Raw genomic sequence first — 18,147 nt, 5'->3', positions numbered from 1 at the left:
CTCTTCCCTAAATAGGTAGCTTTCATTGAATTAAAGGATTTCAATTTCATTATTTAGCTTCATTTCAGGAACAGGTGACACTGTTAAGGCCTTGAAATCGAAACATAATTTCAAGATTAAATTTAAAATCTATCAATTAATATAAGGACCATTTGAAACATTAGCGCTCATACTTAGTGGTCTAGGCTAGAGACATGTTCTAGCGTCTATAAAACTTCGCAGCTGTCGTTTGCTCTTGCATTAGACAGCACTAGCACAGACTTGTGATCCCCGTACTATTGAGTATATAAAGGGAGACCCTCATAGGTTGCAAACCTTTACCCATAAGAAGCCAATTCTATCGCCCTAGAAACGTGATACATGAAAACAACATTCGGAGAGATTGTTTGCACGTATGTCAAGTCCTTAGTAAATTTATTTGCTAAGGTGTATATTGTAGTTCACGGTTACTTGGTAATCCCTTTTGCCTAGAGTAACCTGAGTAGTCATTTTGATCTTTTCCAACTGCTTAAATTTGAAAAGATCATCGAGTACTTGTCCTTTCAAGCTCGCTAAACTAATGAAAGCGACTAGAGTCACCTTTTTCGTCCTTTTCTTGACTCTTAAAACATGAAAAGGCAAAGTTTTTGTTTCAAATTCTAAAATTAATTGATCGTGGAACAACATCCTTCCTATAGAAATACTCCTTAGTAGATCTTAGGTTAGGGCACTTGTACAACTGTGCATCAACTCTCCAATTTGGCCTCCAAACTACCTCAATATCTACGCTAGACTTTCTCCTCAAGACCTGATCAATTGCGCCATCCTTCTAGGTAGCTCAACCTTGTTTTGTTGTTGCTCCAGATTTCCGACCAACTTTTGTTTAAGGCTCCGCCTTACTTTGAAACAACTCAAAACCTACAATATACAACCCTCTACTTCTTTATTCTCTTCTTCATAAACTCGACCAACATTTAAAAGACTCGATCTTATGCATAGGGAGATTCAGACTTCTGATCAAAAGTATATATCCACAACCCTAACACGGGTCTGTACACAGAAATTTCAGACCTTATTCCAATGAAGCTCCACAAGACATATACATAGAAATCATCCACACAACCCATACAAAAACTCGACCAAACTTCTTCCTTCATCCTGCATAGGAATATGAGAAAAGAGAGAAATACATTGATGATGGCTTGCCCAAATAAATAATAATGGGAGGAGTATCAAAATAATATTTCTTTTATCCAAATTAAATCTTCTTTGGGGCAAGATGGATTTTCCTTGGGGTAATTGAGTTTCTCTTGGGCAAATTCATCCCATAGCTGCCCAAAATTTCAACATCTTTCTCTGCCATGACTTTCATGAAAGACTTCAAATTTTAGTAGGGAGGCTACACTCCAAGCATCAATTTGACATCACCTTCCTTGTCCTATTTCAATACCTATTGTAAAGAAAATGACATTGCATCTTTCTCAAGAACCCTGGTTCCCCCACCCCGCTTGGATCAATAGACTAGAACATTTGCACCTATCCTTTAACAACCTAGAGTAAGCACAACTACTTGACAAGGAGGGAATTTATTCTTCTTTCTAATCATTAATAGTTTCACTAGGTCACATTCCATCATAGGTACACCTCCCAATACGTTGTTAGGATATTCTAACCAATATCAAACTCCTATGTTGTCCTTAAATGGAAATTGGTCATCAAAAAAATTTGGATATGGTTTCTTCTCAACAAAGAGGAAATGATGAGACATGGTCCCATAAGCTCTTAATGGACTTTGTAATACTATGTGTTTTAATTACAAATTATACTTGCACCTATGTTGCAAGAAATGCCCCACCCCCCACAAACATGTTTTAGGCGCCATACAATGCATTTCATGCTCGTACAATGCGTTTTAGGCCATGTAACATGTTTGTGTGGCGCATGTGGACCGAATACTAGCTATTTATAAGAAAAAAAAACACAATAATTTATGAGTGGAAAAACCTAATATTCAACCCTATGGCCCTACTAATGCCATGTCATTAATGGTAATGTTAAGAATATGCTATGCAGTTAATGGTAATGTTAAACTTAATTTTTATCCTTCTAATTAAATTCATTACATTGTCATTAATTGTTTCAGGATGTTCAAGAGTGGTTCCAACCTCATTGGATTTCATATGAAGAAAATAGAATTTTAGATCCCACTCAAAGTCCAACAGACTTAACGTTGTTTAGGATTTTCGGATTGGGGGGATTGCAACATTTCCATTGGATTTTGTTGTGTACGATGGCATGGAACTAGCATTTAATCAAAAGCACCAAGCCCTCTATGTACCTTGATGTTAATGGCATTGATTGTTGAACACCTCTATCATGACCCTAGTAAAAGTGGTTATCACTCAAAAAACATATGGATTTGACATGTTAACATTTTTCTATCTTATTTTAATGTTTAGAGGGTGATATTGATGATGAGGATCCCAATATATGTCTTGTTTTTTACTGTGTGTAGGTTTTTAGATTTTAGGGTTTTCTAACAAACATCTTGGTAAGGTTTTGTTCTTTCCTTCCTTTCTTTATATTTATTCATCATCTCCTCTTCTCCTCTCAACCATTATGTCCTAATGATGGGTCCTATTTTAGACTCAAAATGTAGACTTAAAAATGAAAACTGTGGATCAAGTTCTAGACTCACTTTTTCAAGATTTCGATGATATGTATGTATTTGTTGTAGCATGATTTTCTTGGGCCTTGGCATTTGCTCATTTATTCATGAATTTGTATATGTATTCCAAATTATAACGTTAAAACTTAAAACCTAAATGCTTTCTTTCAAAGTTTCAATATTTATATCTGAAATAGGACCCCCAAAAATGAGAAATATATATATATATATATATATATATATATATATATATATATCCCCATTTTGGGGGTGGGTGGGGAGCGGGCCTGTTTTAGATATGTGTTTATGTCCTATACCATGCAACTTAGACTTGCACTCTATCTTTCTCCTATTCCATTGTAAATAATTCAAAGGTGACTACTAACTTGCTCAGACACTGTTATTGTATTTTATTGGAGGCATAGGAAAATTTGTTTACTCTCCCACAAGTGTGTACTCATATATAGTTATAACAAATGAGTGCAGTGTACAAGGTATTTGCATTTTGTACATTGCAGCAATCTCCTTTCTACATGCATGCATGCAATCCCTCTTAGGTTTTCTATTCTTATATGTGAATATTAGTAATCTTCTTGTATGCTCACATCACACATACAAGCTAAGTCATTGGGTTCGGCGAATTTAATCATTTGAATTCGAAATTAGCCGAACCTCAAAACAATTTGAACAAATTCGCTTATGTTCGCCAAACTTTATGCCAAACACAAACACAAACTTTATGCCAAACACAAACATGAACACGAAAAAATTCGTTGAAGTTCATTTCAGGGTTTTGTGGTTTGACATTTTCCCATCATTTATAATTAAAAAAAATGGTATGTTTGATAACCTCCAATGAACTTGAGGCTAAAACTTGGCAACACACAAAAATCTGCGTCACTCACAATGACACTCACTCCACCACCAACCAGTGAGATGATCGGGCCTTTGGGAGTTGGATAACTAGGCCACTGGGGCATTTGGAATCATTGAAAAAATGAGAAAGGTTTTTTATCCGATTGACAGAGTTTTCTAATGGGAACAATAATAAATCTTCTTCAAGTAATGTTTATGTCAACCAACCCATTGAGAGGGTTGAATCATCGGGATGAGTAATGAATTTTTGTGTAGTTCAGTTAATAGAATTCACTAACTAAAACAACAATTATAATTTTGTCAATTTATAGCTCTGTTAATCAGCGTATAATTCCATTGTGATGTATTGTCGGCGGAATAATTTGTAATTGTCTATATGGATTTAGTGAAAGTTAATGGTGATTTTTTGCTTTTTATGGGGTAAAATGATTTATTTGTGAAGAACTAAATGTGTTTCCAGCCTGCTTAAACTTAAATTTTATATAACATTTCAAATTTTATATGTCGAATTTTATGCCGAATTTTATCAGCAAAATTTTAGGTGCCGAATTTTATTCGAATTTCAAGGTTGCCGAACTCAAACACGAACACGAACACGGTGACTTAGCATACAAGTAGCCAGCTTATCATGTCCATATGCCTATGGGGCATTGCCATGGCAAAGAATAGAAATGTTCTACCTACTAATAGTAATTTATCTTAAAAATAATCAGATTATGGCTAGATCCTTAGAACTCTTATCCTTCAAGCTGCTCTATGATTGCTTGTTTTGATACATAAGCATGCTAGCATAGATTCTATTTTTGGGAATGTTGCTTACAAACTGTCATTTGGCCAAGCAGTTGTGATATGAGTCATGAAAGCCATTTCTATGCTGTCAAAATCAGAACTTGCACTTAAGCTCATCTGCACCCACTCAGGGAGTTTTGAACCTGAGCCTCAGCATTAAAGTTTGATCACCTCTCAACTTGCCACTAGACCACACATCCATGGGCACCATGATAAAATTTTCAGGCCTCGCATCTTGCAAAATCAAGGTAGTGGTTGCTTGCAAGATTCAAAGCAACATTCAAGTCAGTTTCAGTCTTATCTTATGAACTAAAATGTGAAAAGCACTCTATAGCATACAGATAACTGTAATTTTCATGACTGTTCATTGGATTCATGCTAGGATATCATGAAATGTAATATTAATATATGCAAGCATTGTTAATTAGCAAGAGTGTCAATTCATTTAATCCAGTGATTTTAATTCCAAAGCCATAAATTTCATTACTTTTAACAATGTACAATCTGGCAATTTTCAGCCTTTGATATAAAAAGATCAGTCTAATTACTAAATTATTAAAGGAAATTTTCAATAGATATTTACACTGGTCCATCATATTGAAAGCTGCAGCAACGGTAATCAATAACTCACTTCACATGAAGAGGTAAACCTGATCAACTGATCCACTACAATAATATAAAAACGAGACATCAAGATAAATACATCCCTGGTGATTTTCAGCCTCAGATATGAAATGATAATCTAATTAGTGATCAGATATTTTCAGTCACATCAGTCTTGAAAGTTGCAGCAACAGTAATCAATACCTCACTTCATGTGAAGAGGTAAACCTGATCAAATGATGCCCTGCAAAAATAGAAAAAGGAAACATCAGGATAAAGAGGTTTCTTACTTTTTGGAAGAATTCTTCTGTTTAAAGTAAAAACCCTCATTTGCTGACTCCGAAAAACTAACAGATTGCTTCATTTGCGAACAAAATCTGCCAGAATTCTGCTTAATAAAGTTGAATATAGATGTAACTAGTTTGTTTAAAACACCTGCTATTTGCTTTGTCAGTCCAGGCTACAACAACTTACCCAACTTTACCAGAGTATGCTACGAAGTTGTTATAAATAAGGTACTCCTCTTCTTGTTGAAAGGTTGGCCTATGGCTTGACTTTCGAGCCTCACTGCAATAAAATTATTAATCAGGATTACAAACCATTTGGGAAATAGGTTCAATATCAGCACTATATAACCCAATAACACCAGGATTTACCTAATAACAAAGTTGGCAACACTTTGAGTTACTTGAATTGCATCTGCAGAGTGAGGAATTGTTGGTATTTCCCATTCAAATGTATTTTTCTGCGACCAACAGTATAAAAGTCATGAGAAAAGCATCCCTTGGAGAAAGGCAGATCACAATACTGGAAGAGAAGAAATACCTTCACGATGATCAATTGGACATATTGGAATTTGGAATGAGAAGTGTTAGAGCTTATAACTGATTAAGTTCAAACAACATTATAACTGAGAAGCAGAAAACTTTATTTCTTGACCACATATCTGCAGATATATCTTACTTACCAAAAATGACTTTCAAACTTGACCCCTAGTTCAGATAAGTTCAGTTAATTAAAGATTGTATAACCCTTGACCTGACATCATTATCAAACGTAATGAACAACATCTTCAACTTTCACAGGATGGATTTGTTCTAAATCCCAAAAAAAGGATGGAATTTAGTTTGAATTTTCTTAAAAGTTAATGTGAAACTAATCCATTTTCTTATACTAAACCAAAAATTAAAAAGTAGAGGAAAACAGTTAGATAGACCAAAGTGAGTTTCTATTTACTTCTGTATTCAGTCCTTACCTCAATTCAATAAGATGCACTATCTGGATTTTTACCATTTAGTTTCAGTAGTTCTTCATTTACCATGATTTTGAGGCACATATTTTGTCACAATAAATTTGAGACTCCAGGAATATTCTGATTTTAAGCTAGCAAAGCTTAGGGCACAATTGTAAGTTCATGTTTATTAAGCAGTGTTGCCTTTAGCTGCACTTCAATCAACCTTCCAAGCCCAAGAACTACTGCCACCTCAGTAAATGTCATCTCTTTGGGCTATTGCTTTTCCGGCCAAGGGGGAATCCCTAATAGGATCACTAATCAGCCCTTACAATTCTGTTACAAAAACAAATTAATGAAACCAGGTATTTTTGGGTTTTTAGACATTAAGATGGTGGATTCCAGAAAGATGGGTGACTAGTCTTTGGATTGTGGAGTCCAGGCAATAAATAGTACCTGAGAGCTGCTAAAATTGGCAGCCAGGGAGAAATTCTCCTGGCATCCTCACTTGCAAATAATTATTATTTTCAGTTTATAAGAAATTCCAATATGGGATAAAGAGAAAAACTACCTTGCATAAATGAAATGCCTTTTTACATTATGTCAGCCTCAAATTATTCGAGGGAAATCATAAATTTGAATTTGTTTAGTTCATATCGGCTCAAATTCTTCAAGTCGGCTCTCATAACATTTGTGTCCCTTCACAACCATAATTTACTATAAATTTGCATCAAATACTCATTCGTTGAGGATAAGAGATTCAGATCCTTTCTGTGGCTTGTTATGTTTTCTATGGTGTGCATTTCTGGATCCTATGGAGACTAACATCGGTGCTTCTTACTCTCGGTGGCTCACATCATCTCTAGGCATCGCTATATATGTTCTGGGCATCGCATTACCCAAAGAGATCGCACATCAATGGCAATGCTCTTCATAATATACTTCACTTGTGGCTGTGATATTCCCACTTAGCGATATTGCTAAGGGAAATATCAATCTTGCCCAATTTTGTCTTATTTCATGTTTGCACTTAGGAGATGTGGGTTCAAAGGCCCCACATGAATTTTGGGATTAAGTGGGAGCCCAAACATTAGGAAGGAAGGGAAATATTGCGGCTCTAGTGGAGCATGGGGGCCACCCCATGAAGAATTACAGCCCACATGTGGAAGACACTCGCATTGAAGCAAAGTTGGTGGGAGATAATCGAGTTGGGCCCACATGGGTATCTTGGAGGCTCTTTGATAAATAGAGAAAGAGGCACTCATTTTGGTCATTCATTCATCTATTCAGAAATTGTGTCTTTACCAAAACCACGCTTGAGCTAAAGCCAAGTTTGCAGTGTTGTTTAGCACAGAGTGTCTCCGAGCGGAGATCTCAACCCTTGCTTTGGTGGACTTTGAGTAATAGCCCATGGAGGGAGTCCTACCTATACCAGTTCATACCAGCAATAAGGAGTGTGAGTTTGTGGAGAGAACTGGCAACAACAATATAGGGACTACGCAACTCTTGGAGGAGGCATGCTTGGAGGTTGTGGAGTGAAGGGAGTTAGGGGCTAAAACTTGAGGTGGAGTCCAGAGAAGTGTTGTGGGGGCTTTTCCAGTGTTTTTGCGGAGCAGAAAACGCAGCGTTTACTACAGGTTACATCTTCTACTTGTGGAGGAGGTCCAAGATTTTGGGGGATCAATTTTGGAGCATCAAAACTAGGACAAACCTTTTCTGGGTTTTTTGGGTTTATTGAGGAAAGGCCAAGATTAATTTGGCAGAATTTCCTGGGAGGATTTGAGGCGTCAAACAAGGGTCCCAACTCAGCCAGCAGCTAGAGTAGCTAGAGGAAAATTGGGCCAAAATTCCAAGCTCAACATTTAGTCAATTCCTTCGTGGGTTTTTGTGGGTTATCGTTGGAGATCCCAGGGTTAATTTCCCGAAATTTTTTGAGCACCCAAGGAGGCCCTAGCAGTAGTTCTTTGCAGCTAGCAGCATATTTTAGGGTAGTTTCAAGCTTTTGGGCTTAGCTAGATTTCCTTAAGTAAGTCCAAGTGCACTCTTTCTAGCACCTCATTGTACCCTCTTCTTATTATAATAAAATGGCTCAGCAACGCAAATTTTGGTGAAATTTCATGGTCTGACTCATGTGTTTGATTTTCGTGGTTTTATGTCTATGTTTGCTTTGTTATTTACTGTAAAAATTCCCTAGGAATATTACAATGGTATCAAAGCCCTAATGTTGGCTCAGCCTGTGAGAAACCCTTTGTTCTATGACAAGACCACAATAAAAGGCTAAGAAATCATGGGATCCAAAGAAAGATTAGAATCAAACAACATGGTAGTAACCTTGAATGAGGTGATTAGGATGCAACAAATGATGATTGATGTGAGGAAGACGTTGATTCATTCTGCAATTGGGAATCAGGACCATTCTCAATTATACAACAAATCCACTATGCCCAAAACTATGGGTAATGCATCAAGATGGCAAGACATGATTGCAATTGATGTGGAGTTATTGGAAGCAAATTGGAGGGCATACCAATCACTAGGTCATGGCATTTAGGCGTCCCTCTCTTTTTGGGAGTTCTATGAACTAAGAGGCATGCACAAACCAATGGAGATTCAGTGGAATTTTGATGGGATGATGACAAGGATAAAGAAAGAAGACGAGAGAGTAGTTCAAGGGGCCACGGTTGGCAAGGAGACAATTGAGCATACACTCGTTGATGAGATGCCATCCGTTGTTGAGGTATCCATTGATGAGGTATCCCAGGTTGTGACTAAGTTCTCAGGTGATAGTAGTGCACCACAAGTTGATGAGGTGCCGAGAGACATCTCCACTATTGATGAGGAGCCAACAGGAACAGAGGCATCCAGATCTATGACAAATTTTCCAGACGACAATCACCTACAACTGACTAATGAGCATGTCTTGCATGTTGACTTGTCGATGGAGGAGCAGTCGAAGGCTTGTGTTAAGTCCGTGATGGAGGAGGATGTGCAACCATCCTTTGGGCTAGCCATTGATGAGGGGCAACATAGAGACCACACATTGGAATTTCAGCACAGTTCGCTTCAGAGGCACACTGATGGGATCTACAACGTTATTAGCCCACCCTTATGCATTGGGTTGTGGGAGGCAGAGTTGTCTAGACATACTAGAGGGGATGACCAGGTTAGCAGCATTGTTGGGTCACCTTTGCCCATTGGAGAGAGGGAGACGGAGCGACCTTGTCAGGTTTCATGTGTTCCAGATAGCGGGATGAAACGATCGAAGTTGCACAAGGTGCAACATCCTCATGTCGGGGTTGTTCTATTTGCGGGAGTTTGTCCATTCGATCCCTCTCTTGGGGTTGGATGGCGAGAGATTCTAAGTTGGTACCCGGTGGAGTGGACTGGACTCATGGATATGGTCATAGTCTGGAGTAAAGCTCAGTGGGAGCTCTTAGACATCAAGGGCACTAGAGGCCCAGGTTGGCATTGGGATCTAGGTGGAACACCCTATCCGATATAAGACATGTGGGATGGTTATGACATTGATGAGGTAGTCGACCCAGTGATGGAGCACATACGTTCCCTAGGGAAATTCCAGTCGGCATTAGCAGACAGGCGGTTTTTAAGTAGCCTCCATGGATTGTATTGGCATGTTGGTTGCGCATGGGGTCGCAAGATGATTAGCATTCTCTAGCAGGAGTTGGTAGGAGGAGTTGGCATGGGTAAACCACCGGACCAAGCATTGTATGGAGATGATGTTCTCCCATTGGGGTATTAGAAACAGGAGTCCCAAAGGATCAAAATAGTAGAGATATCCCTTCTAGCAGGTGTGGAGTTAGGTCGCTCAGGTCTACCAGGGCAGATGAGGAGGTGTAGATCACTTCATGGCAAGTGTACTTGCAGCGTGGTGGTTGCATGGGCACATATGGGATTCCCTATGGTACATGGGGGCATGGCATTGAGCGTTGGTATCCAAGGGTGCATGGAGTTATACCACGGAGTTCAGTGCTATGCAAAGGTTTGTAGGGGTACGTACTTGTGTGCAACCGAGCAAGATAATGCACAACAGGTTCTCAGAATGTTGCTGCTAGAGAGATATCCTGATGAGGGCATCAGACACACCATTGGGTTTGGCACACTCATATTTGGAGAGCGAGTTGATCACAGAGCCGACCGTGAGTTGATCACTCTCCAACATTGCACACTGACACAGAGGACTTGGATATCATCTCTTGATGCTCTCATCACGAGCAACAGGACCCATGAGGTTCATCTAAGACAGTTGGATGGGACACAGTGCATTGGGAGAGAGGATTTCCAGTTGTGGCATATGGTCGGGACACGAGTTGGTGGATGCAAGCTCGGGGGTAGTCTGATCTCCTGCAGAGGTAGCACTTGCACCACCCTTGAGCCCACACTCAGGGTAATACCTACTCCCCTTTTGGTGAGACATTCTGAGGTGACTATGGAGCATCTACAACAATTGGCGGACCTTGCTTACAGGTGGATGTTTAGACTCTGAGCAGTATTGGGGAGCACTTTTAGGAGGCAGGATGACAGATCCCACTATGTGGTATGGTCGGCGCAAGGCTGTGTTTCTCGCAACAAGATTAGTTCGTGAAGTATGGAGTTCATATATTGATTGCATGCACGGACCTGAGACGTGATACAAGTTGGTTCCATCAGCTGTCAGGACTATGTCATAGTCATTCTCGTTGTGGGATTCAGGGGTTTGGTTGGTCGATTGGAAACTCTGCGTTGTGGTGAGTGGGATCGGGACAAGGGATGACCTATCTCACCCTTGCTTTGACATGTGCAAGAGCGTTGAGGCCTTGATTGCATGGTAAGGTTGGTTTTCCTTGTTATTGCTATGGATCAGGGTGAGCATTGGATGGGTAGGAGGTGACATCATGGAGGTGCTTGGTCCAGATGCGTTGGGGCTCCATAGTTGTTTTGTCGTCATGTCCCAGGAGAGGTGGATACAACTTGAGCATGGGGGGCAAACTGTCATGATCAAAGTTGCGCAACGGCAGCATATTGGCACTCTTTTTAGACTAGCGTGGGATTCGGGCATCATAGGACTTGGCAGTACAACTACCCTTGGAGACGAGATTATTTCTACAAGGGAAGATCATTCAGATCTTCCATTGGGCTTTGGTGACTCGCTGATGGCGTGGGGGACTTCATTAGCATGGCAGGTGGGCTAGCGAGATGATATCAGGCGAAGCTCACATGAGTGAGACATTACATCTGTAGGGATTGGGCAGTATCTTCGAGAGTATACTCCTGAGAGTGCATGGGATGGCCTACGTGGTAGGATGACTTCACGAGGAGTTGGGCATAGTGCCATATTATCATGATCCCCTACTCATTGATGGTATACAGGGGACTTCGGTACTTATACCGGCCAGGATAGTGAGTGGAGTGAACAATGCTTCGGCTGGGTCAGGATGGCTTGGGATCCTGGTATTGAGGGATTCTTTCATGTCAGGACAGTGCGGAGGTCAAAGACGAATCAGTGGCGCATCTGAGACCCTGGCACATTTTTGCAATGACAATGGGGAGCAACAACTAGAGAGAGCGTTGTTCGACAGTCGCTTGAGGACAAGCAACGTTTTGGCGGGGAGGACTATAATATTCCCACTTAGCAATATTGCTTGGGGAAATATCAATCTTGCCCAATTTTGTCTTATTTCATGTTTACACTTAGGAGATGTGGGTCCAGAGGTTCCACATAAATTTTGGGATTGAGTGGGAGCCCAAACATTAGGAAGGAAGGGAAATATTGCGGCTCTAGTGGAGCATGGGGGCCACCCCATGGAGAATTATGGCCCACATGTGGAAGAAACTCACAGTGGAGCGAAGTTGGTGGGGAAAAGTCGAGTTGGGCCCACATGGGCATCTTGGAGGATTTTTATAAATAGAGCAAGAGGCACTCATTTTGGTGATTCATTCATTTATTTAGAAATTGTCTTTGACATAGCACACTTGAGCTGAAGCCAAGTCTATGTGAAAATTTCTGAATCTACACATCCGAAATCCTACTGCAATCAATGGTTTATCATCTCCTACTTGTTCTTTACATTCAACAAGTTATTTAATTATTTAAACAGTGATGAAAACACTATTGCAGACTACACATACATACAGATCATGCACTGAAATAAACTAATACAATCACACAACGGACACCGTTATTTTTGGACAATCGTCCCCAGAAAAACCCAATTCGGGAAAATCGATGTAGCATATAGAGGGTTTGTATTATTAAGCATATTTTTTAATACAACTAGGATGCCAAATCCGGCTCACCCAACAAAGAATAAAACTGGCAGAAATACCTCTATCCAGAGACAAATATTTTGGCAAATCCAGCAACTAGATGATCAAACCCATAGGTGACAATGTTGTTACCAGTGTTGGGCAGCGATGGTTGCTCCAAGCTCTGCGCTGGAACTGCGTCACCTCCTCTAGGAATTGTGTCACCCTCCTAGTGAGCCTTCCTTGCTCAGAAAATGATATGCTGAACTACTGCTCTCTCGAGACGAAGCCCTTGAGGTGATGTCTGTCTAGAATGGACAAGATCCTCACCTTCCAGACCACAAAGTTGGACGCTCCGTCCAGCCTATCCTGATCTCTCAGCCCATTCACGGCCATCTCGTTGCTCTTCTTTCGACTCCTGCGAGTCTCTCTACTTCCCTCTTGGAAGTCCTCTGTTCGACTCCTGCTGAGTCTCTCAACTTCCCGTTTCGAAGTTCTTGGTTCGACTCCCTCTTAGTCTCGATATCCCTTCTAGAAATCCCTCTGCCAATGTCAAGTTGCACCACTCTGATCGTTTGTGCAACTGCACCACTGATCCGGATTCCTTGGCTAGAAATCCGCCTCAGCAGCAACTCCCGCCCCCTTGGTCTTGCCCTATTAGGTACTGTTCTGACCACAATACCCCACCCAGCTTTGCTCCGCAAAATACCCACATCCTCCTAAACCCCAACAACTGAAGGATTGAGCCACTTAGCTCTGCACAATCCCGACAACGGCAAATCAGCTCCCCCAACCAAGGCCTCTGTGTGGCTCTGTGTGACCCAGATTCTGCCTCCCTTAGCCTCTACGCTGCCTTTCTCTGGCCCAAAATGATGACGTGGTCCCTCTGCATCACTCCTTCCTCTGTCGTCTTCTGCAAGGATCAGCTCTGTCACTCGGGATAGCTGGAATCTGTTGCAAATTCTCTGCTCGGTTGATGCCTTCAATTTTCCTGTGATCTACAACCACACTCCGATACCATGTTGAAATTTCTAAGTCTAACCCATTAGAAATTCTTCCTGTACTATCTGGTTTATTTCACCTACTTGTTTAATTACTTAACAAGTTATTTACCATGTAAATACTGAAAATAAACACAAGTACAGTATCAACATCTACAGATCATCAACTGAAAGAAAACAAGCACACAAGTGACACCGTTATTTTTGGACCAATGTCCCTGGAAAAACCCAATGCGAGAAAACCGGTGCAGCTATTCAGAGGGTTATATTATTATGCAGTTTATCTGAGTACAACTGGGTGCCTAAACCGGCTCACCCGACAGAGAAAAATATATGACAACAATACCTATATATCTGGAAACAGGTATTCAAAAAACCTGTCCCACGAAACCCTCTTCGGCATCACTGAAGCTCAACATTGGCCCTTTTGGCCACTGCGTCAGCCTCCTGCTGACCTGCGTCAACCCCACGACCCTCTGCATAAGTCCTCTGAGGCACTATGCAGCCTCTGGGAGCCTTTGCGTCACTCCCTCTACCCTCTGCGTGAATGACGCAATCTCTCTGGGCTCTGCGTTGCCTTTGTTGGGCTTTGCGTACCCTGGACTGACTATTTCTCTCGCTCTCTCCGCTTCTGTGTTGGTCTCCCAGTATTGTCCCTGCCTCTCTGCCTCGTACTCACTGCCCCTCGCTGCTGATCATTGATTCACTTTTGCTTAGCAACCCCGCTCTAGCAAAATGAATGATTGATCACTCTGGTGTGTTCTCCAACTAACCCTCAATCCTCTTCTTATACTTTTCTCATTAGTCCATCAACGGCCGAGATTAAATCTCTAATCAACAGCTAAGATTAGATTTGGCTTGATCCATGGCTTTTGGAACCTTCTAACCCAGTTTTATATTAATACCCATTAATATTTTTTTTGCTAAGTTTAGACTTAGGAACTCCATTAAAAATATGAATTATTTTAATATCTCCTAAACTGGTTAGAATCTGCGCAAACCATTTCTGGGTCTTGGAGATCTCATGTGCTTTAGCCTCTCCACCAATTTTCATGGCTAGAGCACATTCAATGCTACTCCAAATCAGCACTAGAGTCTCCATGAGGGTTGCCACCTATCACTACTGCAAGTCGCTTCTCCTACAATGAACAAGGGATGATCCAATCTGCTCTTCTAGGCTGACCAACACCTAAGCTCCAATCTGCCAATCTAGCAGTCACTTTTGTCCATCAAAGTGTTGCACATTAGGCTCCAATCTTCACCCAACCTTTAGCTGTCAATGTCACTTTATGACTGCTTGTCAAGGGCTACTTTAGGCCATCAACACGCTGCCCTCCACCAGTCTAATTATGCCCAATACTTCACTGTGAAATTTGCTCCTAGGATAGGCTTTCATCCACTAAGACAAGCCCTCTAAATGGCTCCCACATGCTACTACAAATTCTATCCACACACGGACACCATCCCTTGCATCAAATCAACCAAAACTTCACCAATACATACCTTGTTCTTAGGTCTGTTTGATTGCAGTAGATTTTGGTTCTGGTTAGGGTTGATAGCTTACTACTTCAGCTCCTCTTTTCTCCACCAAAATCTCCCTAACTGTTGCGGCTTTGTTTCCTGTGCCTCCTCCTCTATTACATTGCTCCCTTAGACTCCTTTTCAGCCCTTAATACCCCTCACAGATCCCTGTTCTAGGGATGGTAGTCACTGCGACCGACTCCCGACTTCTATCTGGGCAGTGGCCTCATGAACAAAGGTATTACCCACACAAAACCACCCTCAAAACAAGCCAAAACTCCCTCGCTCCAAGCAGTTACCTTCTGCTCTTAATTCAAACCTGCAATTGACAAATTATCTCACACAAACTGCCCAGAAATCACCTCCAAACTTGCAGTTGTCTTACTGCAGCACCTCGGCCCTGTTATGGACACAAATTCACTCCAAAACAGTCCTTTACTCCCACATCCTGTCCTCCTCTTGAGCTTGGCCTTATTTTAGAGATGTATTGATTATATTTGATGGTCTTGGATGCTCTAAATGAGCCTCACACACCTCCTATTTATACACTTTAGAAGGTTTAATGAATAGACAAAAATCCATTTGTCAACTTCAAAAATTCATAACTCATCAAGAACATCTCGGAATTCAACAATTCTCGAAGCGTTGGATTCTCCTCGCCATCCTCTATCATCTCCATCCATCACATGTCCAAAATGCTCCAAGGTTTTGGCCCAAGCATCGAAGGGTGCAAAACCCCAACCTTGAGTTCCAAGCCCAAAAATGACTGTGGTGCTCCAACCTCCAAACCCTAAACCCTAGGGCTTGTAGTACCTCCCAAGCTACTCAAAAATCAACACAAAGAAACCCTCAGATGAGAAAATCTTGTTCAAACCCTAGGTTCTACAGTGAAAAGGCCCTCTAGGACTAGTGGCTCCCACTTAGAAGCTAGGCGTTGACTTTCTGGCACTTGGGTTTTGTAGCTTGGTGTCTCTAGACCCTGAATCAACCCTCCTTGGTTGAACGCTCTCTTTCAACAGGTTAGATGACTCTTCCAAAGGCTGAATACTCGCTCAAACCCTAGCCGTCTAGACTAGGTAAGGGCTAGGATCTTCACACTTGGATTTCTTTGAAAATTTGATCCTTTGGCACTTGCAAATCAAATAAATAGAGCCAAACCACAGGAGCTAGTAAATTCTAAAACAAAAACTCCAAAAAATATTATTTACAAAGGAAAAATAATATAAAAGGGTTAGAAGAAAATATTTACAAATTATTTACAATATCTACAAGAGAAATATTAGCTCTAATTAACAAATGAATCATTTAAAGTGCAAGTAGATTTTGAAAATAAGTGCTAGAAATAATTTTATTTAATGTACAAGCCAAGACCCTGCACCATAAATCGTTAGATAAGCTCAGAGTCCAAACAAGATGTGGTCACTTGAAAGTCCATGTACTTGGGCTTTGCCCAAGGGCTGAGTCACCTGAAGATCTCTACACACTCAAAAGATAAATTATTAGTTTCAAAAGGGTTCAATTCACACAAATAGACTAGAGATCCAGAGATACTTGCTAGAGCTACCAACTTCAATGTGTTTGCTCTAGCCCAATACCTAAAGCAAGATATCTTTTATAATAGATAATCCAACCACTAGCTATGAAACAATAATCTTCAATTAAAGAACAAAATTAGAGCATTAAACCCATTCAGCACATACCATGAATCATCAAGAGAGAGACACCTTGAATTGAAACCCCAAAGACTTTTATTAAAAATATTCCAGCAGAGCTTAGCTTAGTAGAAAATTTTTCGTCAGATGAAGTTGAAGTTACAATGAGGAGCTTGAAAGCTTCCTTATATAGAAAATGAGAGGGATTAACCCCTCCAAGTGGAAATAATGGCTAGTTGCATCGATCCATGGCTTGATCCTTGTGGAAAAAATTTGATCCCTTGATTAGCTGGCACAAATCTCCAAAAAATTTCGATCTTCCTTGTTCTTTGTGCTGGTGGGTCAAAATTTGACTTCTAAGCCATTGGAGGACCTTCAAAAAATAGAATTATCATTACTTGTGCAAAATAATTCATTTCTTGGCCCAAAAAATTTGATTTGCTAGAAAATAGTCTTCTATGGCCCAACGAATATTTGGATTGGGTCCCATCTGCCTTGGAAATGAGGATTTTATTTTTTACTTGAATATTTTCCTTTGAAAATGGCCTCAAATAATTTTTGAATGTTTGTTTCCACTTGGAGGGTAATTAATTTTCCCTTCATTTTTATTTTGACAATTTCTGGCTAATTTTAATTTTTTATTTTTGCCAGAAATTTAATTATTAGACTCAAGAGGGGATTAAAAAAAATTCCACATTCATCGTGTATCTAAAAAATATTTTGGTAATGGTGTTCTAATTATGAGGAACCATTCACCAAAAAAAATCCTAGATAAGACTTTTACATCAACATATTACAAAATCAACCCTTAGAAGGGGAAAATACACAGACTCAGACTCTTAAGACTCAATCAAATTCTGTTACTCAAGACACATGATCTAGTATGATAAAATACACAGACTTGACTAACACTAGGACTCACCTAAGACCTTGTCAATGAGTTACACACCAGCTTTGGGGTATATTTGGGAGAAAAACTTTGTCAATTATCCGTGTTTACAAACACAAATAATTTGGGGAAGTTAAAAAACTTCCTAGAGTGAAACCATTTGAGAAGAATCATAGGCATACCTAGGTGTTGTTACATGGCTTAATAGTCATACTATAATCATTTTTGTCAGGCCAGGCAGTAACTCCAATAGGCAGTAAAACTGATTCGATTTATTTCATTAGGTATGCTATTGTTATATACAAAAGGGTGTGATTGCTCAGTTCATCTCCTGATGACTGTTCACATTCCTAATTTAACTATTTACATAAATTCACCCAATCGTGAGGATTAGGTGTCAACATTCCCCCCCTTAATCTGAAGGGATGTTGGTGAATCCAAGCATCGTTCTGAATCTTTCAAGCTTTTCTCTTCCAAGTGCTTTGGTGAAGATGTCTGCAATTTGCTCATTGTGGAACAATGACGGAGATGGATTGTTTTGGCCTCAACATGATGTCGGATCAGATGATATTTAGTATTGATGTGCTTTGTTCGATCATGGAACTTTGGGTTCTTGGCCAACTTTATTGCAGAGGTGTTGTCAATCATGAGTGGAGTTGACTGTACTTGTTTTACTTGCAAATCTTCAAGAATTT

General features: G+C 40.3%; 1 protein-coding gene across 1 annotated transcript in view; it reads right to left on the bottom strand.

The window, feature by feature from the left end:
- Nucleotides 1-4,766: 4,766 nt before the first annotated feature.
- The window catches only part of LOC149250797 (gamma-glutamyl hydrolase 1-like), a 169,969-nt gene continuing 156,588 nt past the window's right edge, over nucleotides 4,767-18,147 (bottom strand). Inside the window, exons 8-10 of the mRNA XM_089459237.1 lie at nucleotides 5,572-5,660; nucleotides 5,390-5,482; nucleotides 4,767-5,159 (exon numbers count right to left, since the gene is read on the bottom strand). Of these exons, the coding sequence (XP_089315363.1) occupies nucleotides 5,126-5,159; nucleotides 5,390-5,482; nucleotides 5,572-5,660 (216 nt within the window). The 3' untranslated portion in view covers nucleotides 4,767-5,125. The remainder of the gene's footprint in view (nucleotides 5,160-5,389; nucleotides 5,483-5,571; nucleotides 5,661-18,147) is intronic.

The sequence above is a fragment of the Pinus tabuliformis genome, chromosome 7 (assembly GCF_031772625.1).
Source record: "Pinus tabuliformis cultivar Carrire ecotype Pingquan chromosome 7, CPIR1, whole genome shotgun sequence".
Taxonomy (NCBI): domain Eukaryota; kingdom Viridiplantae; phylum Streptophyta; class Pinopsida; order Pinales; family Pinaceae; genus Pinus; species Pinus tabuliformis.
Note: the sequence above shows the minus strand (reverse complement) of the source record. Positions and strands in the feature narration are given on the sequence as shown.